Below are 27,448 nucleotides of genomic sequence, written 5' to 3'. Positions count from 1 at the left end.
CAAAAAACAATATGCACTTTCAAAGAATTTCAAATTTCAGAATAAAATCGATATCAACCAAAATAAAAAATCCCACTTCCTCCCTTCCAATATATCCCATCCTCTTTTGTTTATATTTGCTTTAGATCGAAAACATGACTGTAAAATATTGTGTAACTAAATCACTGGTAAACAAAAACAAAACCATATCCCTATGGCATATTTGACTAATTCTAAAGTTAAAAGATCCAAATTTGTCAAGTCTGTGGTTCAAATCCTTGAAGTTTCTTGTCTAATGTTTATTATTATTAATTCATATCAGTAAAAGGAGAAAAAAATACAAGCGATGGGAAAAGTCAATAGATTCTGAATTAAAAATTTATCCACACTGGAAAGTGCATGAGAAAGAGCAAAATATAAGTTCTGGTACAAAGAGAGAGTAAAGTAGGTTAAGAGAGCAATTTATTATCATATCTAGTCAGAACCCACGTTAGAATTTCACTCAGACACTGGCATAAAATCTCTACCAAAAGTAATATCCTTAAATACTTACAAAATACATAACGATATCCAACAATTAAGACCAAGCGCTTCATGAGGGAAAAATTTCCTAACCCCGTGGAAGGCTTCATCTGTTCCACCTTGTAAGGTTTATGCAAAACCAGATGGTCTCATGCCAAGACAAAAAAGTGAAAGCCACATAGAATGAGACCATGCTACTGTACACTGCCAAAATGTCTTTCTTTTCATTTTGAAATGCAAACAACGATAAAGTTAAGTTGACCCACAACATAAAAAATTCTTTAAAGTGAAGCTTCAAAGATGAAATAATAGAGTAGACGGCAATGCAAGAGTTGACTTCCCAACAAAACAAAGAGGAGAATAAGTTGCTTGTCTTAAAGTGAGGGAAAAGAATTGTCTCCTTACTTAGGTACAATCAAACTTCTTACGCAATGAAGTAAAAGCAATTATTGTTATTATTATTATCAATCGTGATTTATGCAAAAAATTAGACTTCATACTGCTAAAAACAAATTGAGTATAAAACCATCTAGTTAAAATTGAATCCTCATTTTCAAAAAATTAAAAATTAAGGAGACAAGTGACTTACTGTGATATTTCGTTATAGTGCATACGTATCAGGTCTCTGATCATCTTGTTTATTTCTTTACACAGAATATTTACAACATCAGTAAAGTACTGACAGAATCAAAGTCATACAAAACTATTGTAGCGGAGCGATAATGACCTTTTTGATGGGTTACCTAGAGTTGTTACCAAGTTTTACCTGGACCTAGATCTCCTTCGACTATCAGATCGAGACCGGGACCTTCTTTTGCTTCCAACACTAGAACTCTTATCGCCACTTCTAGACCGAGAATGTCGCCTCCTACTGCCAGATCTTGACCTAGACCTTGAGTCAGAGCTGAAACTTGATGACCTTGAACTTGAGCTGGAAGAGCTTGAACTAGATGATCTGGAGCGGGAAGACCTGGCGGGTGATTTGTTATTTTTTCCAATCGAATTGTTTTTAGAATTAGCCTCGTCTTTATCTTCATCATCACTGTCATCTAATTTGTATTTTGATACATCCCCATCTTCATCCTCCTACAGAGAGAAAATGTAGCATTATCTTTTAGGATTCAAGATGCAAAACTTAGTAAAAGCAGTTCGTTTTTACAATGTTGAAGTCTTTGATACACTTTTAGAGTAAAAAAATATAAGAAGATGATGAAACAATCAAAATATAATTAATCCAGATTTTATCTGTGCTCGACCTACAAGCACCTAAAAATGTAAAATATTAGTAATTATTTCCAACAATTTCCTCATAAGTAAATCAAAATTATTATTTTTTTAAATAAATAAATTGAAAACTGCCAAAAGAACAACTTTTATCTCCAACCATTTTCAAAATATGAAGCTTTAAATTTCTAAATTCTTAAAAATCTATAATTTCTATTGATTGATCATTTATTAGTTTTAAAAAGTTGCCATGACCAGAACCTTGTTTCATAATTGAAAGTAAGTGTGATATTTTCATTAAGGTCATCATCATTATCATGACTCTTGATGAAATAATCATTGTAAATTTTAGCATTCTAATATTAATGATCATCATTAGTCTTTTTGTAAAAGTTATATATAGGATGAATATGATTGAAACAGCATAAAAATAAGTACAAAGAAAAACACAAGAGACAAAAAAAAAACGAAAATAACCTCATCAGAATCCAATTTATATTTGGAGATATCTTCATCATCATCGTCATCCTCTTCTTCCTCTTCCTCTGCCTCCCTACGTCGTGGTGAATGCTTCTCATCAGAAGATGGTCCTCGGAATTTCTTTTTCTTTCTTCCAAACTGTTGGTGATCATATAATACATAGCTTAAAATAATGAAAATTAAACTATGCTTTCATAATTAACTTTCTTTATGTCAGTTTTTTTTTTAAAAAACATCAAGAGCATATGAGAAGAAAAATATTAAAACGAGTCAAATGAAATAGAAAACAATCTAAAAAGAAAAAAAAAAAGGAAAAGGAAAATAAATGGAAGGTTTTGGGGCATGCAAAAAAGTTCGAGGAAACTGTGCCATGTCATACGACTTACCATGTCAGTGCAGATTAGTGGTATGGTATAATCTAAAGATACCTAGTTCGAATATCCTCTGTGTTATGTAACTTTCAGCAAGCCATCTCTCCCTAGCTCAATTTGCAATGCTATGCTGCAGCTGACACCTGGGTTATTTCAGTCTTCCTTGGAATAGACCCTAAGACAGATTTTAGCTTCATGATGAATAAATGGAACTCTTATTATTTATTTACGTTATTGATATGTTATGACATGTTACTAGGGGTTGGTGTGTGTTTGTGTGTATGTGGGAGGGTTGCTGTATCACAACATTCCATTTACCGTTTTACTGTCGTACCAACCATTAGCAAATCATTGCGCGTGGCATTGAAATTAGAAAAAAATGGAGACGTGATAAGAATAAGCAGAGAGGTGTCAGTTATGCGAACCGGCGATGGAGCGTGTGAGTGGCTGTGTGTGTCTACTTGTGTATCATAATGCATACACATACTTGCAGTGTAGATAGATACACACGATACGTTCATTCGTAACTGTCAATGTCATGGTAAATCATCAGTGGTCGAAATCATCAGACACATTAAAAATATAATTAAAAAAAAAAAAATTTTTACTTTCTTATTAAACTTTAATTAGTTAAATTTTTCTTGTTTTTACGTTGGCTGGGTGAAATTAGTTTGAGGAGACTTGAGTCCAAGGAAGGAATGGAATGATAACAAAGAATAATAAAGAAAAATTCTGAACATTGGAATGAGTTTGAGGAAACCATGCTGGAGTGTATTTCAGTGATGGACACCAATTCAAAATTGTTCATACAAAAGAGTAGAAACATCAACCCACTCCTCACCTCGTCATACATGTCATCCGAGTCATCGTGTCTGTTGTATTCCACCACTTCATCTCTTTCCATGTAACCTCCACCAAAGCCAGTTCTCTGTTCTACACGCCCATACTTTGGCGCATTACACATGTTGCACGTCATCCTTCTGGCCCAATTTACATTGCCACAGCTTGATTTAAAGAGTTAGAAAATGAATGCAGAAATGTTTAAGTAAAGGGAATCAGCTCCAACATTTCTATTCCCTTAAAGAAAAAAGTACAGCAATTCTATTTCTTTTTTATTTCAACTCTTTTTACATTCCTTAAGAATTCCTAAAGAAATAGGATGGATACAAACAGTAAACATTGAGCAAATATACATTGTCAACACCAATCCAGGAGATTAATAAATTCGTCCATTTAAAAGTCGGGCTCAGATCAGAGTACAATGCCTTATCTGCATGGCCTCTTTTGGAATTTACATTACATACGAAAAATACAAGTTTTCAAATAGCAAATTTCAAACATTTTCGTTTTGCAAAATAACAAGTATTTTGCAAAGGAGAACAGAAATCTGTGAAACTATTAGACAAAACAGGTTGTTAATCACTGGTCAAATTGAAATGTTATTCCTAAAATTGTGCTGTTGAAAATCTTCCGAGCAACGGATATCCAGGACAAATTACTCATTAAAGTGTGTTTTTTAGGGATGCAACAATAAATCCACATGGGTTCAAGTAGGTCAGGCCAAAAAAGCCTGAAATCCCATTCTAACAAATTCAAAAAAAGCCTGAAATTTATTTTGAAATTTGACCTGTTGCCTCAAAATGGTATTAAGTTGAGATATGAGATGATCTAGATGCCAGAAATAAACTTAAATCCATTTCAAAAAGCTGTAAATCCGGATTAAGCTGGAAACCTTGCAAAATCCAGGTATTTAGTGAAATTTGTTTTACAACTGGAGAAATATGTGAAAAGAAAATTAAACTGCATGTTCCCTCCATGCCCCCTCATTCAACACATGCATTGACAAAATGTGATACAAGAAATGAACAACAAATTCGACTTAATAGCTCTAAGGCCTTGGGGGTTAGCCACAACACAAATTACAGTAAAAACCGGTTAAACCAAAATTTTCTAAACCGAAAAGAAATCAAAATGTTGTCATATATTCCTCTTTATTTCTGTCAGTAAGTGTTGATAAACCGAAAGCTACAACGCTCAAACTATCTTTAAACACCCTTCACACACCTCCACTGAAAGTCTCTCCATTTCACAGTCAACCCCCCCCCCCCCCCCCCCCACCCTCCCCTCCCAAATGGACACAATAATCCACAACTTATTGTTCATCTCTGTTGCCTCTCTTTTCCCACTCACTTCCCTTTCCCAACCAATCCCGCCCCGACAGCACCAGTCCTTTCTTACTTGATGGTGAGAACACAATGTGCTGATTGAGAGCAGAGTAATGTTGTAACTCCATAAAGATGACATTGGAGTAATAACACTATTGCTCCCTTTGGCACCTACTACCACTACACTCGTTTGTGTGCACATCATATGCATACACACAAACATACTCACTCAATATAACTACGCTACAATACTTCAACCACGAAGTCAAACTGTTGAAGAATTTGATATGATGCATTCTGTGTGACAGTGGGAAATCATAACGTTTGAGGCATGCCTAAACCAAAATATATGTTTAAACCGAAATAGAATAACAAGTCCCTTGAATTTCAGTTTAACCAGGTTTTACTGTACTGAGCTTGTCTCAGGTATCAATGATCTTCTAGCTACAAGATGGATATTATAAGACTTGTGAAGCGCTTTGAGCGCATCTAGTATGATCTAGTGCTATATAAAAGTTCAAGATTTTGTTGTTTTTTTTAAGTATATTGGGGAAATAAATAAATACTGCAAGGAAGTGTGGGCTTGAGAATTAATTTATTGAAAAACTAATCGAGCCTCATGCTCGGCGCATAGTTGAGTCCTTGGAAAAGACTCTTTACTCACATTCTCTCACCGTACTCAGGTGTAAACTGAGTACCTGGCAGTTAACAGCATTGTCTTTGTCAGAAAAATTGTAATATCGCCTAACAGGCATCATGTCCCGTCCTACATGTTAAATGTTGCTGTTGACCAGGGACCCCTTGTAAAGCGCTTTGAGCACATTAAGTGGAAATTGCACTATATAAAGCTCAATTATTTTTATTATATTTAATTGGGTATGATGAAAAAAAAACTGTGGCAATGCCTCATCTAACAGTGTATGTATTATTTCCCCTTGGAAAAATAGATCCTAAAGTATCAAGACTACGACTTGATGACCCCATTAAAGATAAACTTTTTATCCATCTGTTATAAATACAGCCCTCATTACAGTAATTTAAAACATTGTAAAAATACCTTTTGCACTGCCAGTCATCAGCTGAAAAGAGCCCTTTACTTTTTTCAGCAAGCTGTTTTCCAATTTCAGTTCCTCCTGCCTTAAACACAGTACCTTCTTTGCGACCTATAAATAAAATTTAATAATTATTACCAAATCCGTTTTTCCAATCAAATCAATTCCCCCCCCCCTTCCGCGAAAAAAAAAAAACGATGCACAATAGTCAAAACAATTTTTAGACATTAAATGATAACTTGAAATATAATATACAATGTATACAGAACTTGTATCAATAAATATTTGAAAGCAAAAACTAAAAAAAAAAAAAAAAAAAATTATTTTAACAAGGACTGCTAAGTATGTGAGCCTTATTTCATCCAAAGTGGTCCAGTATTCTAATGGCTCTTTATTCCAAGACGACACTGATTGTATAGCAGTGTCTATTTGTGTGATTATGTCAACACTATCTATTCTATTCAACAATAAAACAACCCTCCTAAGACTCCGACATTAAAAAAATAAAATCTATCTGAAAAGATAAGATAAGACATACTGTATTGATCCTTTATGGAAATTTTGTAACACATCGATATGTAATAAGACATAACCACATTCTAGTCATTCATTCATTCATTCATTCATTCAATAAACTTAAAATAAAGACCCAAACAACAAGCAGTAGTTATAATACATTTGTAAGTAAATAAATTTCTAAAAGTATGAATTAACTAGGGTAGGGTGTTCCAATTCCCAATTCACCTATTTTAACACCTAATTTTAATAAGAATTATGACATAGAGCTGAGTTCTGATTTAACACAGCCAGCAATTAATGCATGATATATTTAAGCCAAATTCAGAGCTTTTCCATGTTATTTAATTAAACAAATTGTCTCTTAAAATCCTTGTCCCATCATGTACGAGCTTCTCCCATCTCTTTTTCATGAATTCGAGGCATCTTACAATCGAAGTAGCAATATAAAACAACAATATTTGCAATATAAATTCGTACAATTGAATTGGCACAACTGGGTGGGGACAAGTGACTAGGGCCCATAAATCAAGGCCAAACACACAAATGAAATGTAATAACGGATAAGTATTTTATCTAAAACTTTAGATGAATGGTGTTTATTAGAGTCACGATTTTCAGCAAGATTTTAGCTGCCGGCTACATGAATACACTGCCGTTAGTTGTTGACTACCTATTCGTATTCATGAATACCTCAGAACAAAAGACAAAATGAGGCAAAAAATTCTCAAAATCAAATTTTCCTCTCATTTTTTTCAGAGCAAGCATTTTGAAAATTGGTACTACACGAATCAGCGGACAACTTGTTTTCTTGAACAAGACTGAAAGATGGAATAATTTTACAACCAAACGTAACTTTTAGCATAAATTTGAACGACAACAAACACTGGGTCTGTAATATTCAAGCACAACACTGGATCAAAAATATTCAAACTCTGAGTAGTGCTCATACACCGGATCAGGTTGCCAGCTACCAAAGCGGGAGGTCATGAGATAAGAAAAGTCAATCTTTTTCACCTCGATTTATGTCAGATTGGTGTTTGATATTCCATCGAGGAGACCAAAATGATGCCCAAAATGTATTCTGAATGATTAATGGTGATATTTGATTTCTGTGAAATTATTATTCATGGATATTTTTTATCCGGGGCGCAAGCTGCCGACTCCCACGACCCGCTACCTGTATTCAGATGATCCGGGATTCATTCACTTATTCAACACAACCCTAGTTTTTGCAACATATGCAATGGTTATTTTCACAATTACTCTCGATGTGCGTGCAATGAAAGTCCTGAGAGAGCCATTGTGGGGGTCCAAATTGGAACATCCCACCCTAATTAGAAAATCTAACTTGTAAACTTTATAACTGTTAACTAAATCTAGAATTTCTGTTGGTAAATAGATCTCAAACTTTAAATAAAGGAAGGTAAAAATATAAATAATATATAATTTAGTTCGTCAGTCAGGAATGAAAGGCTCTAGCTATTAGATAGATCAGTATGTTTTATTTTAAAAGGGTAAAAATATATGTCATTTAATTGTTCAGCATAACTATAACCTTTATATGTAAGGGTAAATAAATAAATAAATAAATAAATAAATACATATCGCTTGGTCTTCTAGTATAAGCTGTATATCTGTAGGTAAATAAATAGATGAAACTGTTATAATACATACTATCTAATTTAAAATACAAGTTATAATTCTGTAGGTAAATAAATCTCAAAAACAAAGTAGACTTTATAATCTGATATATTAACTTATATTATACTACATTATGATATATAATTAAATTATTTATATTATATTATAATAGCATTTTATATTATGTATTTCTTAGAATCAGAACTATTTAAATGTTAGTCTTGGTAAAAGATATTCTTAAATATAAGGGATAAATTGTGGATAACTATAAGGTTAGATTAGCATCTTATAATTTCTCACAGCCGTTGGAAGAAAAGAATTAAAATGTAGCTGTCTCTTTGTTATGATTCGTGCATTTGTCCACTTCTTTTGAAAAATTGAATTTCCTAATGCAGAGGGTGGGATTTGTCGCATACAATTCTATTAATCTTTATGTTTCATATTTTAAAATAAAGTTCTTCAAAGTTATCAAAAGTGGTTATACTGAGCATTTTGTGTCCATATTTAATAATCCTGTCAATGTTAATGTTACGTTTTCCCCATTTCTTAATGCTACCACCCCAGGCAATCAGACAAAATCTCAAAATAATATTTACACAAGATTTTTTTAATGGAGAGAGGCGAACTTAATCAAGGTTGATATTGTAAAGCTTTCTCATGAAATGCATTTTGGAATTAATTTTGGTAATAACTTTATTTGAATGTGCCTACCATTCTAATTTGTCATCAAATATAACACCAAGTTACTTGTATTCTTTAATCTACTCAACTTTCTTTTCGTTTTTTATTGTTATTTCTTGATACTGTTTGAATTTTAAAATATATGCATTAAAACTAACAACCAATTTCATTTACCTGAAAAGCTGCAAGCAATTCAAAAGCCACGCAACTAGGTTATTGGTTGCAAAACCTTCTGATTCAATTAGTTGACTAATCAACATATAGCAGAAAGTCAATTTAGTGACCCATGTTGTGTTTTTAAAACAGCAAACAACTCACTCCTCTTTTTCATGGAACTGTTAAATATCTTCGACCTCTTTTGTTTCATGGTCCTCATTGAATGCCAAAGCCAATTATACTTATAATGATAACAAATAACAAATTCATTTTTTTAAATGTCACTTACTTTTACCACACTTGTTACATTCTGGTCTCCTTGCAAAATTGACATTTCCACAACTAGAGGTGGAATAAAGCAATGGCAAAAAATTATTTAATGGAAAATCAATCTGATTGACATTAATCTATGAATCAAACCAATATGTAGGCACTAATCAAGTCCTTATAAAAGTAAAGTTTCCATTTTTGGGGAGTTGACTCGAGTCTGAATAGTCTTCCATGGCTATTTAGACTCACGGGCAGTGGGCAGAGTGGAACTGATGGTAATAGAAAAAGAGTTCAGAAGAAATTCTTTTTTGCCCACATCTCACTGACTCAGCTCACTCCCCTACTTTGGACTGGATAAGGATTGTTACCTAACTAATACTATAAGAATAAGTAATTTTTTGAATTATAATTTTTTTTTTGTCCTCACTTTGTTTGGACATCATGTTATGTTGTTAGAAAAGCGTTTCCTTTAGACCACAGTTACTTTGACTGACTTTTGTTACTTTTGAAGAGTTTTAACATTTTCCTTTGAATTTCTAACTGGACTTCCAATTGATCTATGATATTGTCTTTCTCGTCAAATAAAGCGAGTTGATAGTTATTTAAATTGTTATTTTGATTTGCATCAGTTACACTCTGCCCACTGCCCGTGAGTCTAAATAGCCATGGGAGACGATTCAGACTCGAGTCCGAATTGCCACTTCGAATGAATAATGATGCAAACTTTTTAGTGACTATAATAATTCCGATGACGTTAATGAACAACAAAATGCTGTGATTATTCACTGACATGCCTGTCAATAAAAATGGACGATTAAAGCCAGACAAAGTCTGACAATAATCACCATTGGTTATACACAGATGCTTCTTTGAAAGTCTGCTCTTCTAAATATTTCTTAACTTTCCAGAATGAGAAAAATTTCATAACGCACATAGAAATGAGTCAAGTTAATAAAATATATAAATTAAAGTATAAAATTACCCAAACAATAAATCAGTCGATGGATAGTAGGTTGCTACTATATATACACAATATACGTCAACAAGCTCATTTTGACCCCATAAGGGGAAAGATTGAGAGGAGGAACATCAAATTTACTCTCACCGACGAGGCAATAAATGATATAACAAGGGAAGACTGGAAAAAGACATGCTCCATTAGATAGAGTGATGCCATGAAATCTTCCATGGTCGTTCCATTTCTCATTTTCATCGTCCTCATCATCAGAATGTGATGATTGATGTGTCCAGTATGTCTTTGTTGCTGTTGTCGTAGTTATTATTGTTGAACACATATATATATGGTAACGCTGTCCAATAAATTGATGAATTTCTTCTTTTGACCAGTCTACATTAAATTTATGTAATCCTCTTTGGCATAAACACAAGCTATTTCTATAAATTTTGCAATCAAAATAATGTTGGAAGCTTGTAATGTTCACGGTATTCATAAGTAATGTGTATTGATAGTTATAAAATGTAGATGTCTGATAGTAAAGGATTGTCATTCATTTCTTCATATTCAGATACTGTATGTGTATATAGTTGGAGTATCAATTGACCGAGCATTCCATTTTAACTAATCCCTTCAAAATGGATACACATGACATGCAGAAAATTCATAATTTTGATACTGTGAGTTATGATCCTTAATTATCAGATATCGACTTGAATATAGCTGTTATAAGCGAAATCCTTTCCTATTGTTAAATTTTACAATGAAAAAAATATTTTTTGATTAAGACAAATTGGTTCAGACATTCATACAAACTTTTAAAGCTGTGTATTGCGTTTGAGGGATAGTTGAGAAAAAGAAGAAAAACGCGCCACGTAATTAAAAGGGCGTGTCTACATACACGGTAACCAGGTACCTAGCCTCAGAATCTACGTACACAGTAACTCTGCTTACTAGTTTGCCGCTGCAATACAAGCAATGGATGGATCTCTCTCTCTCTCTCTCTCTCTCTCTCTCTCTCTCTCTCTCTCTCTCTCTCTCTCTCTCTCTCTCTCTTTCTCTCTTGTCATAGTGTTATCCCTTCCCCTTCCCATCTCATTGTAAAATGAAAACGTTCTGCTGTTTGCAGATACATATATATGATTGTTTTGTTTTTTCTCTCTCACTAGGCTAGGATTAAAAACCAAGACATCGGGTAATGGGTGTCTAATGCCAAAGTATAGATTCTCTCTTTGGCCAATTTAGTCACGCATGTGGCAGCCCAGCTATTTATTCTGCCTATAACACACAATAAGTGAGATTTTGGGGGTGGGTACGAAAGAAATCAAGGTCATAAGTAACAGTGCACCAGCGCTGTATCGGGAATTGGTTTCTGAGGGTCTTGCAAATACCAAATATTTTATGGAAAGGTCTTTCGAACTCCAAGACACCTGGTTTGTTTTGCTATCTTGGAACAAACGAAACAGAGATGTCTTGATGTGTGGCCTAGTTGTCTGGTTTTGTGACCTGGATGTAAGGTTTTGTGACCTAGATGTATCCTTTTGTGTGTGCAAGCCATGCGGGTAAGTACAGTGATAGCTTGCCAGTAAGAAAAACAAAAGGAAACAGCATAGCCGCATTTGATTTATAAAAAAACAAAAAAAACCTGAAAAGAAAAACTTAACCTTTCAAAGGCGAATTTCAATCTTACCTGGACCTAAAATAAAATCTCACCGTTTTCATCAAAAGACAAACAACAGTAATACAATTTTAAAACTTGAGCTTTTATATAGCGCAATATCCACCCAACGTGTTCAAAGCGCTTTATATCAATATTCTTACTGCTCTTATGGTGGAAACGTTTTTTTTTCTGCGTTAAAAAATAATATAATAGACTATTATTTGAAAACAAAAAATCAGTGTCACTGGCAAAGGGTTAATTGCAGTACTCCAGCATCCTGTGAGACTCCTACCGCACTTACTAATCATAAAAAATGAAATAACAATCAACAATATTAAGTTGAAAATTAAAAAAAAGAAGAAAAAAAAAAAAAGGGAGGGGGGGGGAGATGTCAAACCCAGTAGCAATGCAACCATTTAGAGGCGAAATTCGATCTTTGGCCTAACACCAAATCTTCTTTCATCAAAAGACAAGTAACGGCAAAACGATTACAGACAATTGAAGTCCGAGTTGCGATAGTCTGACTGCTCTCTTTGTGGAAACGCCGTATTCTCCATTAACAATGATAAAGGTAAAGGCAAATTATTATCTGAAAGCAAAAAATTAGCTTCGCTGTTAAGGGGTTAAGAACACCTGCGAGCATCCTTGACATGCTCTACGTCACCAAGGTCACCAAGCAACACATCTCCCTTTCGTCTTCATGCACCCCCCCCCCCCCCCCCCCCGTGGTGGCGGCGGATAAAAAGGTCTTTTTTTCTTTCATTCAATCAACGTGCTGTTGTGGACCCTAGTCCTCTCTACAAGTACAAGAAATAATACACTCACTTTTTTTCTGCTCCAACGAAAATATCTACCCCCCCCCCCCCCCACCACCACCACCACCACCGGTCTAATTATTTGTAGCAGACGACAAATTTCTCAATATTGGTCACGTGACACTGTAAAAACAACACAGGAAGTCCATGAAAACTTATTTACGGCATTTCCATTAGATTAAATAAACCGTGTAAACAACAAAACGAAACAACAAAATTTCGTTTTCATTCGACTCAACAACGGGTCAGATTGGCTGGTATTTTTTAACGAACTATGAAAAATCAAAATGTTTCTTAGAAATTTGAAAGATGCTAGTTTTTGAAACAGAGGTAGGTTTTTTTTAAAAATCTTTATATTTTACGTGAATGCATGCTCAAGGCGAATTGGACATTCAGCGGAGGTTGGTATTGGTAAGCCAAAGGCCCACCTCTCTGGTGTAGTGTATGTATGGGCCATGGGATAATGTAAGCCAGACGTGTGTTAATGTTAAGAATCTTACTTTGAATCAGGGCAGATCCAATCGCCTTCATTAGGTTTGAAACGTTCTTTAGAAGACATGTCCAAAACAAATTAATTATTTCTAGAACTGATCTACAGTTAAACCACAGTTGAAAATGTATTTGTGGCTACTTGACACTGCATTGGGTGGGTACCTAATTGAAACAGATTTGTCTCCCCTACGAATGAAACGCCAAATTATCGAAGTGTTTATTATCGAATTGTGAATATCATAAATCCAAATGAAAACTTACATATTTCACTGTTTATGTAAATATGTTAGTTAGGCATAAATAGTTGATATCAATATATGAAGCAAAATAGACTGGTGAAAGGCTATTATTAGGGCCACTTCCAATGTTGAAAACGAATCCCAACATGTTGATCCTAAGATTGTATGGAGACATTACATTCAATATCAATGGATTTGTTTACTTCCTGTGTAAGTTTTGATTGGAGTTTGAGTCGTAGAGGAGACGACACCGATCTGATCATTTATTTATACTTCAGTTTGTTTTTTACTATACAAAATATGATGGATCCTCCAGGGGAAAACAAAAAATCGTTGTCTTTTGGCTTCTTTAAAAAGCAAGAAACCGTGCAACTTAAGAAATCTGCAGTTGAGGAAAGCGAGGAGAAACCTGATAACACAAAAGACTTTGTTTTGTCCCTGGAAGGTAAAGAGTTGAAATCATCTAAAAGTGATCGCGACAAGAAAAAGAAAACAGAATATGTAATACCTTTGATACAGCAAAATCGATGGCGCGCTGATGGTGGAACCGACGAATCAAAAGATCTAGATATTCAGGCTGCTAAAGAAATACTTAAAGAATCGGCCAAACTAAACGATGAATGGGAGCAAAAAGGTTCTACTGAAGACACGTCTCGTTCTATTCCTCTCCTTATGCACAACAAAATACCTGATGGGTTTGAAACAGATTCTAAATTAGATGTTACTTTGCGTCCATCTGCTCCAAATGATGCAGACTATGATCAAATTCCAATTGAGCATTTTGGTATGGCAATGTTGCGTGGAATGGGGTGGAATGAAAGCCGTGGTGTTGGAAAAAGCGGTCAAGTTATTGCCCCTGTAGAAGCACAAATACGACCTAAGGGACTTGGTTTAGGAGCTGATAGGAGTAATAAAAGTAATACGAAAGATTCAGAAATTTCTACGAGAAAGGATGATTCTGATCTCATTGAACTAAAAAACGGTTCGTGTTGTATTGTTACTGCTGGTTCTAATAAAGATCTTTATGGTGTTGTGGAAGGTATTGATGAAGACAATTCTCGTGTTATGGTAAAATTAGCACTGAATGGGAAAACATGCAATATGATGCAAGCTAATATCTCACTTGTTTCTAAAAAAGAATACGACAAATTTTCAAAATATCTCAACAAACAGAAAGCCGATCAATATAAGAAAGATGAAGAGGAAAAGTTAATGCATAAAGAAAAAGAAAAGCAAAACGGATATCACGAGAGCCATTCACATAAAAGACAACACTCAGAAGATGACGATGAGGAAGACAATAAACATTATAAAAGGGATGCTGAAAATAATGGCAGGAGCAGTAGTCACCATAAAAAACATTCTAAACACAAGAGAAGCAAACACAAAAAGTCACATAAGAATGAAAAGTATGGAAAAGATGAAAATATATTAAAATCTAAAAAAAATAAACACACTGAATCTTCTGCCTCAGAACACGAGGATGACAATGTTTCTACTTTGGACCAAAGGCCATGGGTGCAACAAGATTTGCGTGTTCGAGTTGTGGACAAAAATTTCAAAAACTTTTACAAAGAAAAAGTGGTTATTGTTGATGTGCCTTCTCCTGGAATTTGCATTTGTAAATCAAGTGATGGGAAAGTTCTTGATGATATTTCACAATCTTCATTAGAAACTGTTATACCAAGAGATGACAATTCTTTTGTTTTAATTGTATCTGGCCCTCAGCGTGGTGAAGTTGGACAAATAATGAAGAGAGACAAAGACAAATGTCTTACCTTGGTACAGTTACTTTCTGATAGAGACATTGTTTTAAGACTAGGTTATGATGAAGTATGTGAATATGTGGGAAATGTTCATGCTCGGGATGATTATTAACTCCTGAATTATTATCAATCTCTCAAAATGCCATTGTAAATTCATTGAATTATTCAAAGCACTAAATGTTTTAAATTACATATATTTCTATTTTATTTTATTTTTTTATCGTGGTCCTGTTTCTAATTAGGATTTAGTTACAAAATGTCTTTGTAATTCATACCTTTAAACTTTATTTCCACTCATCCTCTTACTCCTAGTTGCTGTATGTAATTTCCTCCCCGATAAAAAAAAAAAGACTTGGGGTGAGAAATTCTGACAGTTGACAGTACATAATGAGAAATGTACTTGTCAATAAGAAAACATTTCTGTCACAAGAGAACATAACTATTGTGATACAGAGTCATAACCTAACACCACCCCACACCACACTAATGTTTCTGTCTTCAATATTGAAGCTACAATGGTGTGTATTCAAATGGATTGGATAGTTTAATCCCCCTTATCATTCATTCTCTTCCTGCAAGTTTCCTGCCCTTAAATTAGATTAGGTATTTCATTTTCCCTTGCCCATGTTTAAGATCCTTGCCAAAAGGGAAACAGACGAAGGGGGAGTATGTTGGCCCTCCCACTACATACCATATGGTTCACCCAAGTTTTTTTGTTTGTTTTTTTTTTCGGAATACCTCTTGCTAATTAAGAATCTATTTCTCTTTTCACTCTATCTTTCAGCACATGTGGAATTCATCTACATGGTAATGCGACAGGCTTTACATTAGGATCTAATGTTAGTATCACTCTTCCAAAATCACCAATGTCTTTGGGACTGTCATTTCCCGTAGTGTAATTGTTTGTGGACACCATTCTTGCATTGAAATTTTCTTAATTTGCTGTTATTAGGTCAAGTTCTTTTGATGTTTGCAAGCTTATCAGAAAATTGGTTATCCACAACGGTGAACTTGATGCTTTTTACATCACTTTTTTTTATAATGTGTAACCGACAATGCAGTCTCATCTTTTTATATCATTTCTGTTTTGTTCCACATCACAAGCTTTTGTTTTGTTTTGTTTTTCTTGTTTGACCCTTTTTCACATATTTCTGGCAAATGATGTTGACATCAGCTCCAGTATCAACCTGAATTCTAACGCCGATGCCATTTACATTCAGTGACCAGTGCTGTCATCCTCTCTTTGTCCTTATACTGGGTGGGGTTCCTGGTTTCCCATAGTGGGCAGGGTGGCACTTACTGTGCCTTCTATCCCTTTATAGCTTTTTTTCTGATTTGCTTTCTTTCTTTGTCTTGGAATAGATTACTCGGTGTTGTCTCAGCCCTGGCTGGAGTCCTTGGCTAGGAGGGAAACTGTCAAATGCATAGTTATTGAAGTTATTGTTTTTGGAGATGATATTTTTGTCCTTGTAAATCATCTCTCTGTTATGTATTATGATAATTGTTATTTTGAATGTGTAATGTAAGCATTTGAGTGTATTCCTCTTTATTGGATATCGTTCTTGTGTCAAGATGAGACTTATCAGTGATTTCAAAGTACATTGATGGTATGCTCTTGAAATCTACATCTGATCCCTATTTGTTCCCAGTTCCCCTTTGTCTTACTTTTTCTTGGGTGCTTTAATTGTAATTCTAGAATTTGACTATCCCATTTTCTTCCTTTTTACTGGCACTGAAATAACGTAAATGTGTTTCAACCACCGTAAAACCCTTAAAAACATAAAAACATTTGTCCTTATAGCAATTAACCATTCCACTGAAAATCTATACTGTTGTCATGATCCTTGGTCCTCCTCTTGTCATTTTGACATTTCTTCTCTTTTTACATCTAACTGCAAAATGATTTCTACCCCGACAGTTTGAACATATTTTGCTCCATGCCAAACATGTTATTCTTTTGTGTTTTCATGACCCTTAGCCCAAAGTCTGCAATTTTTAATTATCTTTTTAGTATACCATATTTGATATACGTATTTCCTTTTTCAAGTCTCATCTGTCCGCCTCGCAGATTCTCCGTCAATGCTGATCCTGTCAATGTCAATCTGTGCATTCATTTCAACAGTTAATATTAAAAACACAATTTTGTCCCGAATCATTGCATCTTTATCTTTGAAATAACATTTCTCTGCTTTTGTGTGAGAAGGAGTGTCAAACCTCAAAGCTGAAAAAATAATGAATTTTATTGAATTGTACGTAGTAGGTATTGTGGCGGGTTGTGTGTTATTTTTGTGGGATCGAGTCCAACCGATAGCTCAATGGTCTGGATTCGAACTAGTATGCGCGCTATGGCTCTCGTTACCAGCTGCGCCACCCAACCTATACCACAAACGGCTCAGGTTTAACCCATAGAGGCCCGGTGTTTACTAAAAAAAATTCCCCTGAGGCCCAGTGTAAGGGGCTAACTCTTAACAAAAAAATACCAACACACGTTAAAAAATTATTAAACGAGAACCAAATGACATAAAATTATAATTTTAATTCCTTTTTATAGCCAGATAAATTTGCTTTTGAATGATATATAACATGACATGTTTTGATTTCAATAAATTGGGAAAAAAAATATTTAAAAAAAAAACTCATTCCTCGCACCCCCATTCCCGTCATTTTCGTCAATCTCGGACTTCGATTCAGTGTCCGAATCACCTTGATCGGGTGCTAACGCCTCGTCTTGTCCATCCATGCTATCAACGATATAAACGTGCGGTAAAAAGGAAACGGAAATAGAACAATCGCATTACGTTTACGATGTTTCCGGTTTAGAATAAAACGAAGTGATTCGTTACAATAACAAAGTAAACATGATCCGTTTTTTCTCAGGGGCCGCGGGCGATGACGGGCGATGCGGGACTCAACAGTCACGGGCGACTCCAGGGGAAGTGGGCCTCTATGGGTTAATCTAGGGGTGATTAGGAATTGCCTTAGGGTCCCTTATAACTTAATTGTATTAATAACAATTGAGTCAAGACAATAGTAACGCCCAATACAATAATAACATTCTATACATAAAGTTTAATTGGATTGTTACAGGAAAAGATAGAGAAAATAAGTGTTTAGTTTGTATCAGGAAGAATGGCTCTAATTGAGTGGATCTAATCTATTATCTATTTATTTATTTACTTTAATATAATCATATGTGTCGGTATGTGATTCATTTGAAAATGGTATAAGCCCGTTTGGCTTATCTTTATCCTGCCGGCTTGCTGATTGAGGCAAATGTATCAGCTAGTTCCAGGGTTGGCTCCTGCTTTCAGGGTTTTCTGGACTTCACAACAGTGTGTTGTAGTTATGGGCTGACAGGAAGGTTCTGGTGTCGTGATGACTGACATCAGGGGTTGGGTGCCTCAAGTATTGGGTACGGAGTAAAGATGGTTGATAGTGATAGCCACAGATGGTGACAGCCTAAGACCTTCAATTAAGAGTTAAACAACAAGGTCTTAGAGCCAATCAAGTTTGTCTTTCGCCACCGGATCGTCCTTGAGCGACACATCATAATAGCTTTTCTTTGCCGACAAAGGCAAGGAGAAGCAGTAACTCCATGATAATGGTTAGTTATTGCATTTGTATCAAACATCAACTGACAGTTTGAACTATCTTACATGATGAGAATTTAATAGGAATGTGTCCTTTATATTTTATAATTTATTTATTTTTATCAATTATAATTGTGATTATTATGATGTGTGGCCGGGGATTGGCGGTAGAGTATAGACATCAAGCAATGTACATATTGAACATAAATGAAATAATAGCATAGATCATAAACAAATGTTAACTGTAGTATAATATACATATAGATATAGTTTGTACAAGTATTTCAACTTACGAACATCCATGGAATAGCACAATTAAAATCTATACACAAACTATAATAGTAATGATAGATTAAGCATTGAATTTACAGTAATACCTCGTTCCACTTTGAATGTTAACCAATATTTCATTTTACCTTCAACCGAGAGAATAAAACTTTTAAAAGTTTGAAATTGGAGGGATAGCTCTTCTTTCTTGGGATTCTTAGCGTGTGTGTGATTCAATTCAGAGATGAATTTGATTTTGTGAATAAAGGGACGCTTTGAAATTATGGGAATAGCCAATCAGAAGAATGTTCCTGTTTTAGATAGCCAATGATATTCAGGTGCTTTGATTAATACTGAGTAAGGAAGAATTAACGGAGAGCTAGAACATTAATTGCAATTTTAGCTACTCTTGAACGAGACAAGAACCTCAGGGCATATGCACGTTGGAGTCTTGTTTGGAAAGGGTAATTAGCAGGAGAATAGCGTACAATGGGCAGACAATTTGAACAGGTAAATAAACCTTAAGCGGGAAGTGAGGAGTAGGATTTAGCGTCCCGTCATACAATGGGAAGGTTACCCACCTATTTACCAAATTTTCCGTTAGCAAAATTTAGAGCTTTATTGGAGAAAAGACTGTCCATGTTTTGAGTATTTTAACTCGAGGTGCTAATCTGCCTTGGCAAATATATATTGTCCACTAAGTTTGAAGTGGTTTTGAATGAGACGCTGACGAATGATAAAGAAATCACGCAGTGAAAGAAAATCGTTCGTCACAGGTATGTCCTCTATTTCTTGAGCTATTACTTTATGTAGATATTTGATTAACGATGAAGGGTGGGTGTCTTTGACATTCCTTTGTGATATGTGTCATTGTCAGGGAATTAAGTTCTTCCTGTGTCTTCTACCCCTCCTCACCCACTCCCATGTTCCTCGTACCCTTCCACTTCCATAATATCAGGGTGGGATCTTTTGATCTCCCATGGTGGGCAGGAGGTCACTTGCTGTGTCTTCTAGCCCCCTATATCTGTTTTCTGAGTTACATTCTCTCTTTGTCTGGAAATGGGATTGCTTGTTTTTGCCCTGGCCCTTGCTGGAATCCTTGGCTGGGAGGGAAACAGTCAATTGTATCGTGTTAATATTTGGAGGTGATTTTTTTTCCTTATAAATCTTGTTTATGTTATGTATTGATAGTTTGAAAACACATCTTATAAACATTTGAGTATATTCCTTTTACTTTTAGTGGGATCCTGTGTTGGTGTCTGGATGATACTTAGGTGATCTCAAACTATTGATGGTATGCTCTTGGAATATACATCTGTCCACTATATGAGATGATTCCCCTTTGTCTTACTTTTTCTTGAGTGCTTAATTGTAATACTATAATTTTTTTTACTTATCCCATTTTCTTCCTTTTTACTGGTGCAGATATAACCTTAAGCCTTAAAGTGTTACAAGCACTGTAAAACTTAAAATCAAAACAAACAACTGCCACAATGTGTTGTATTTTCTAGCTAGACTCTGTATAGGATCTTTTATGGAGAGAGGAATATTCAAATTTTGTTCTTTTGAGGTAATAGCTTGTGTGAATCCTATTCCTGTTATGAGGGTAGTAATTTTCATTTTTGATGTAATTACATAGTTTGTAATCATTTTTTTTAAAAATGTTATCCCTTGTTGGAGATCTTGTACCTCTGTATGTGTTACAATGTGTGGTAGTTTTAGGTAATCTTATACAGTAGACACAATGATATTATTCCGCTTCTGAAATTTTTTTACACCATGTCCCCATGTTACTTTATTATTTATATCTAGGGTGGTGTTAGTGCATTAAATAAACTATATTTTTATTATAATTATAGCTTCTTCTATTACTTTTGCATTAACCATCAGCCTGTGGCACAGTACAGTCAGCACCACTTCCTGTTGCACACTGACAAGTCACTTTTTTAAATGTAACACTACGGTACTGCAAATATTGATGAATTAAGATCACCTTGAAATCCACAAATTGGTTGGGGTTCAGGACTTCCCATAGTGGGCAGGGAGGCTCTTACTGTGTCTTCTATCTCCTGATCCGTTTTCCAACATGCTTTCTGTCTTTTGTGCGGCTATTTGGCCTTGTGGTACGACACTCGCTTTCATATCAGAAGGTCCTGGGTTCGAGCTTCACTCCGCTAAGACCTTTACTCACATTCTCTCACCATACTCAGGTGTAAAATGAATACCTGGCCGTTCACAGCATTGTTTCTGTCGGAAAAAAAAATTGTATTATCGCCAACAGGCGTCATGTCTTGTTCTTTATGTCACATGTTGCTGTTGGTCAGGGACCCTTTGTAAAGCTCTTTGAGCATGTTGAGTAGATATTGCGCTATATAAAAAATCAACTTTTTTTTTGTCTTGGAATGAGAATACTTGGTTTTGTTCTGGCCCTAGCTGGATAACCTGGCTGGGAAGGAAACAGTCAAATGTATAGGTAGAGTTCTGGGAGATAATATTTTTTGTCTTGTAAATCATCTCTTTGTTATGCACTGTATTAATTTTGATTTACACATATATTTATTATTTGTAGTCGTTTGAGTGTGTTCCTCTCTGTGGCAGCAGCTTCTTATGGTTCATACTATTATGTTATGACGATCGACCCAATCAGCAAAGTCCGGTCCGCATTCGTGCACCGTCGCGAACCCGCCTGGTAGCATCGTCACAACACACCTTTCGACTAGATGCTCTGCCGTTTCGGGTTCTTGCCCACAGCGTGGACATATTGGACAGGAAGTTAGACCCCACTAATGTAACACACCGGCTGTTAGGCAGCTCCTCGACCGAAGCCGATTCGCAGCTACCCAGTGTCTCCTCTTACTGGTATCAAAGCCTGGCAACTTCTCACCAAGCTTAGAGGAGTGTAGGTCCCCGCCCCCACAAGGGATTGAATTCGTCCAAACCGACTTCCATCTCGTATGTGCAGCTCTGTCCGTAGTCAGGGATTCTGCGTACAAGGGTTGCCGGGACTTATTTCGGCTCAAAACGGGGCACCGTTCATTATGCGCATGAGAGGGATATCCCCATTCCCTCTCTCTTTGATCTTACTCAGCCAGTTTCCCGTAATGGTCTCCCTCCGGACATCGGGGGCTGGATCGCTGCCATTATCGGGCCCCATTCTCTAGGGGTTGTTGCTAGCGTTCCCGACACTATGTGCATCGACTTGCGAAGTTTTACATCCACCTTCTCAACGTTTCTGCTTCTACCCCACACTGGAGTGCAATACTCCGCGGTGGAATAGCATAGTGCCAGGGCGGATGTTCTCAGGAGCGCTTGGCTAGCGCCCCAAGTCGATCCCGCCAGCTTCCTCAGAAGACTGTTGCCGTTTCTCTATCTTCCGGGCAACCCCTTCTTCGAGATGAACCCGATAGGTAAGGCTGCGATCCAACGTCACCCCTAAATATTTTGGACGCGGCTCATATGGGAGTGGCTGGTCCCCGACTAGGACATTCAGTTTACGGGTGTGCCAACCACTGCATAAGTGAAATGCAGTGGCCACGGTTTTTGAAGTGTTCATCTTCAGGTACCACTTGTCAAAGTAGGATTTGAGTCTGGTGACGTCCTCGCTGAGTACGCTCTCGAGACGGGTCCACACTTTACTCTGAGTAACGAGTGCCCAGTCGTCTGCGTATCCCAGCCTCAGGGAGGAAGTGTTCAGCATATCGCTAATGTAAACGTTAAACAACATTGGCGCAAGTACCGACCCCTGAGGGACCCCATTCTTCAATTTCCTTACTTTGCTCGTGACGTCTCCCAGCCTTTCCCCTAAGATCGAAGAGAACAACTTCAAGGTCTTTTTGCACCTTATGATTTTTGCAAGTTTGAGCATTAACCCATCGCACCAGACCGTATCGTACGCCGCTGATAGGTCTATAAACACAGCACCTGTTTGCTGTTTTCTCTCGAACCCGTGCTCAATATGCTCTGTAAGGGCAATGACCTGCTCCGTGGTGCACCTCCCTTCCTTGAAGCCTGCCTGCTCAGGTGGCAGGGCAGCGTCTAGGACCGGCCCCCATCGGTTTAATAGAACACGCTCCAACAATTTGTAAAGACAGCTCAGCAGCGATATGGGCTTCAGGATGGCAACTATCTTCGCGTGCTTCCACACTTGTGGAAGCTTTCCTTTTGCAAGGATGTCAGACATTGCCTCTGCTAGCCAGGCCCGTGCCCTGGGGCCCAGATGCGTCACCATATTGGGATATACACCATCTATCCCTGCTGCTTTGCCGTTCTTCACTTCGCTAATGGCTGCACCCACTTCTCGGGGACTGAACGGGGCCGTCCAGTCCGACTCCTCCGCAGGTAGCGAGTCCAAAATCGTACGGTACGCCTTGCGGACACCGCGCTCAAAAGCCTGATTAGGGACCCGCTTACTACGGTTCTTAATGTTCTTGGCAATTGTGTCTGCCTCGCATTCCGGTGCAGCCTTCGCGAAATTCCGATCTGGGTCCAATTTCTTTATCAAACGCCAAGCGTGGCGGCTGGAGTGTGTAAAGTCGAGACTTTCCACGGTCTCCTGCCACCGTTGCTTCCTTCCCTCTGCCAGAGACTGAAGTAGTCTATCGGCTGCGTCCTGGGACTGGGTCTGCTGGTACTCTCGGTACAGCTCTTCCGACTCTGCTGTCCAGCAAGGGGTGTAGAATTTCCGTTTGCCCCGTGGAATAGAGCGTTGAGCGCTCTTAACCAGTAGCCTACTGAATCTGGTTATATCCTTGGACTTGGGAGGAATGGCAGGGCAGACCTGCTCGATATAGGAACTAAATTCCTCCCAGTGAGCCTTCCTGAAATTCCATCTGCAAAGTGGGAGAGACTGCACCCTCGGTATTGTCACCCCAGCTGTGACAAGAACCGGCCTGTGCTGGCTATGCGGAAAGTCCCTGAGGACTGTCCGCTTCACCTGCAGCGGTTCACCGTTCGCGCCTTTCGTTACGAGGGTGAGGTCTGGAGTATATTCCTTCTTATGGCGGGTACCCCGGAAGGTACCCTTGGCTGTAGGATCGTACACTAGGTGTAGATCATTACAGTTCATCCATGAGCGGAGTTGTCTTCCTGCCTCGTTGCAGTCTCGGTAGCCCCATTCGTGATGGTGGCTATTAAAGTCTCCCAGACAGATGGAAGGATGGCTGACCACCGGAACCGGTGGTGTAGTCCAAGTCGCTCTAGGTGGTTTGTAAATATTATGCAAACACAGTCCACCTACTTCCACGGAAATTCGGTTCACCCCATTGCTGTCCGTTACGCTCTCAATGACCCTTACCTTCGATGGCTCTTTAGCTTAAACGCTAACCCCTCCTTTGAGTCTCGAAGTGTCCTCGCGTTGGACCACCGTATAGCCTGGGATCTGGAATCGGGAAGATTGCGCGCCTGAGTAAAGGTGGGTCTCCTGTAACAGGAGGATATCTACGCAGTGAACGGCCAATAGCTTTGATAAAAGCTCATTTTTTGCCATACTCTGGCTCTCGACGTTCAGGGACAATATGTGCGTCATTTCGCCATCCCCGCCGTCGCATTTTCCGATCGGCAGGCCGCGAATCGATTGATGCATGGGACGTTTGCTTTTTTTTCGGACGTGCCGACGACCCTGGCGACACGAACGCGGTATTATTTGGCTAGGCGGCAGACCGCTTCGCCAATTACGGGACTGATTGGGACTCGACATAAGGATAATAGTGTGGCGCCCGGGATAGGGCTGCTATTCGGGCACCGGGTTTGGATCAAATTTAGTCACACACCGGGGCGAGCAGCTCATGTGGCTCGTTGGCTCGATACCCGGGATGGTCTCGTGACGGTCGACCGGGATTTACACCTTTGCCTTCCCGTGTGCCTCAAGCCCCCTCACCACTGCAAGGTAAAGATCCACGAGGGGGTCTCTGTGGCGACCTGTGCTTGTGTCAGGACGAGACATTTAGGTGTTCTCGAACTAAGTACAATGATGGTGTCTGGGTGGGGATCCTGACTTCCCATAGCAGGCAGGGGGGTACATACTGTGTCTTCTATCCCCTTTATATCTGTTTTCCAACATGCTTTCTGTCTTTGTCTTGGAATGAGATTACTTGTTTTTTTTTCCTAGCCCTGGTCGGAGTCCTGGCTGGGAGGGAAACAGTCAAATGCATAGTTATTGTTTTGGGAGATGATATTTTTTTTCCTTGTAAATCATCTCTCTATTACGGTATGTATTATTATATTTGTTATTTTTAATATAATGTAGGCATTTGAGTGTATTCCTCTTTGTTGGATTTTGTGCATGTGTCTAGATGAGACTTATAGGTGATCTTAAACCTACATTGGTGGTGTGCCCTTGGAATCTACATCTGATCCCCATTTGTTCCCAGTTCCCCGTTGTCTTACTCTCTCTTGGCTGCTTTAATTGTAATTCTAGAACTTTTTTCTATCCCATTTTCTTCCTTTTTCCTGGCGCTGATATGACCTTAATGTGTTGCAAGCACCGTAAAACCCTTCAAAACAGACAAATAAACAAACAATGATGGTGTGCTCTCGGAATATACATCTGTTCCCTATTTGAACTAGTTCTTTGTCTTTCTTTTTCTTAGGTACTTTAATTGTCATTCTAGAACTTTTTACTTTCCCATTTTCTTCCTTTTTACTGGCGCTGATATAACCTTAATGCATTGCAAGCGCCTCAAAACTCTTAAAAACAAACAACTCATCAACAATGTTAAGCTTTAGACTTATTAAAAGTGTAAAATGTAAAAATGGTTTTTAAAAAGCTTAGGGTCATCTGACTTCGTCTCTATGTGAATTTTTAAAAGTGGCATAAAAAAGGGAGTTTTTAAAAGTGTGCAGCAGAACAATACTGTGTAAATAAGGAAATAACATTTATTATTCCCGTCCTTTTATTAGTTTGTTCTTTTTTTGTTGTTTTTTTTTTTTGGTGCTTATGTATGTGGGGGGGGGGTTGTTTTTGTGTTTTATTTCTCCATTGTCCTTCTATTGTGTACCTATGTAATACATGTATAATATGTAAATATGTATACTTAGAATTATTCAGCATCATCACTCATTTACCATGTCATGTCCTCCGATAATAATAATAAAAAAGACAAGAAAAAGTTGTTATTCTTTTCCTGGTTTTCTGCAACTTCACAATATATATTCTAGTTTATTAAAACTTTGAATTGCATGCATTTGATAAGAGCAACTGGTAGCTTCTTTTAGCCGCAAATCTGTTGCCCCTTTTTTGCAGACAAATTACTGGGTGGGGTTCCTACCTCCCATAGTGGGCAGGGAGGTACTTATTGTGTCTTCTATCCCCCTATATCTGTTTTCCAACTTGCATTCTGTCTTTGTCTTGGAATGGGATTGCTTGGTTTTGTTCTGGCTGGGAGGGAAACAGTCAAATGCATAGTTATTGTTTTGGGAGATGATATTTTTTTCCTTGTAAATCATCTCTCTGTTTTGTATTATTATATTTGTTATAATTTATAATGTGAGCATTTGAGTGTATTCCTCTTAGTGGGGGCCGTGCTTGTGTCCAGATGAAACTTATTGGTGGTCTCAAACTAAGTATATTGATGGTATGCTCTTGGAATCTACATCTGATCCCTATTTGTTCCCAGTTCCCCTTTGTCTTACTTTTTCTTGGATGCTTTGTTATTCTAGAACTTTTTACTATCCCATTTTCTTCCTTTTTACTGGCGCTGATATAACCTAAATGTGTTGCAAGCGCTGTAAAACCCTTAAAAACAAAAAACAAAACAGACTGTCTTGGAATTAAATTACTTAGTTCCGTCCTGACCCTGACCGGATAGACTGCCCTAGCTGGGAGGGAAACAGTCAAATGTATTGTTAGTTTTGGGATATGATACAGTGTGAAAAGGTTTATTTATCATGTGCATAGTTTGAGATCACAAACTAAGTCTCATCCACACGCAAGCACAGGATCCCACTAAGAGGAATACACTCAAATGCTTACAAATCATAATCAAAACAAATATAATATAGCACATAACTAAAAGATGATTTACGAGGAAAATATCTCCTAAAACTAACACTATTGAATACATTTGACTGTTTCCCTCCTAGCCAAGGATTCTGGCAATGACCAGGGCAAAACCAAGTACACTCAAAGACAGAAAATAAATCATAGGGGGATAGAAGACACAGCAAGTCACCTCCTTCCGACCATGGGAGGTGAAGAGTCCCCACAGAAATTGATATTGATTTGTTGCTTTGTTGGGTTTTTTTTGTTTTGTTTAATTTTGTTCTATTTTGGGGGGGGGGGGGGGGGTTGTTTGTTTTTTAAAATGTTTTTCGCTAGGTATTTAAATAACCTCCTCCCTTTGATTCTTTAAACTGCATTATACGAATCAACATTTTTGAAAAAGGTTTAACCATATCATCATCATCTTCCATTTCACTGCGTTGAACTCCTAAAACAAACAAAATGTAATGTTTTGTTTGTTTGTTTTTAATGGTTTTACGGCGCTCGCAACACATAAGGTCATATCAAAGCCAGTAAAAAGGAAGAAAATGGGATAGTTATAAGTTCTAGAACTACAATTAAAGCACCCAAGAAAAGGGAAGACAAAGGGGAATTGGTTCTAATAT

The 27,448-nt window shown here is 37.3% G+C and overlaps 2 protein-coding genes across 6 annotated transcripts in view; one reads left to right on the top strand and one right to left on the bottom strand.

Moving 5' to 3' along the window:
* LOC144967759 (zinc finger Ran-binding domain-containing protein 2-like) overlaps positions 1-13,158 on the bottom strand; it is a 20,064-nt gene extending 6,906 nt beyond the window's left edge. Inside the window, exons 1-7 of one of the 5 annotated variants that reach the window (XR_013644463.1) lie at positions 12,991-13,158; positions 9,080-9,132; positions 7,914-7,946; positions 5,799-5,904; positions 3,418-3,580; positions 2,203-2,343; positions 1,229-1,587 (exon numbers count right to left, since the gene is read on the bottom strand). Coding sequence is in view for 4 of the 5 variants with exons in the window: in XM_078905365.1 (XP_078761491.1) it covers positions 1,268-1,587; positions 2,203-2,343; positions 3,418-3,580; positions 5,799-5,904; positions 7,914-7,946; positions 9,080-9,132; positions 12,991-13,049 (875 nt within the window). In the remaining variant the exon portion in view is untranslated. The remainder of the gene's footprint in view (positions 1-1,228; positions 1,588-2,202; positions 2,344-3,417; positions 3,581-5,798; positions 5,905-7,913; positions 7,947-9,079; positions 9,133-12,990) is intronic. The other 4 variants (XM_078905365.1, XM_078905373.1, XM_078905383.1 and 1 more) reach the window with 4 other exon arrangements.
* A 270-nt stretch (positions 13,159-13,428) lies between these two features.
* Positions 13,429-20,697, top strand: LOC144967755 (G-patch domain and KOW motifs-containing protein-like). Its single transcript, XM_078905350.1, has 2 exons — positions 13,429-17,383; positions 17,948-20,697. The coding sequence occupies exon 1, from the start codon at positions 13,522-13,524 to the stop codon at positions 15,097-15,099; it is 1,578 nt and encodes a 525-aa protein (XP_078761476.1). The 5' UTR covers positions 13,429-13,521; the 3' UTR covers positions 15,100-17,383; positions 17,948-20,697.
* Positions 20,698-27,448: the final 6,751 nt, after the last annotated feature.

This window comes from Berghia stephanieae, chromosome 1 (genome assembly GCF_034508935.2).
Source record: "Berghia stephanieae isolate SIO BIC M18660-M18661 chromosome 1, UCSD_Bste_1.3, whole genome shotgun sequence".
Lineage (NCBI taxonomy): Eukaryota > Metazoa > Mollusca > Gastropoda > Nudibranchia > Aeolidiidae > Berghia > Berghia stephanieae.
Note: the sequence above shows the minus strand (reverse complement) of the source record. Positions and strands in the feature narration are given on the sequence as shown.

What these genes read in the sequence shown, in the direction of transcription:
- LOC144967755 (XM_078905350.1), top strand. Translation starts at nt 13,522, where the DNA reads ATGATGGATCCTCCAGGGGAAAACAAAAAATCGTTGTCTTTTGGCTTC.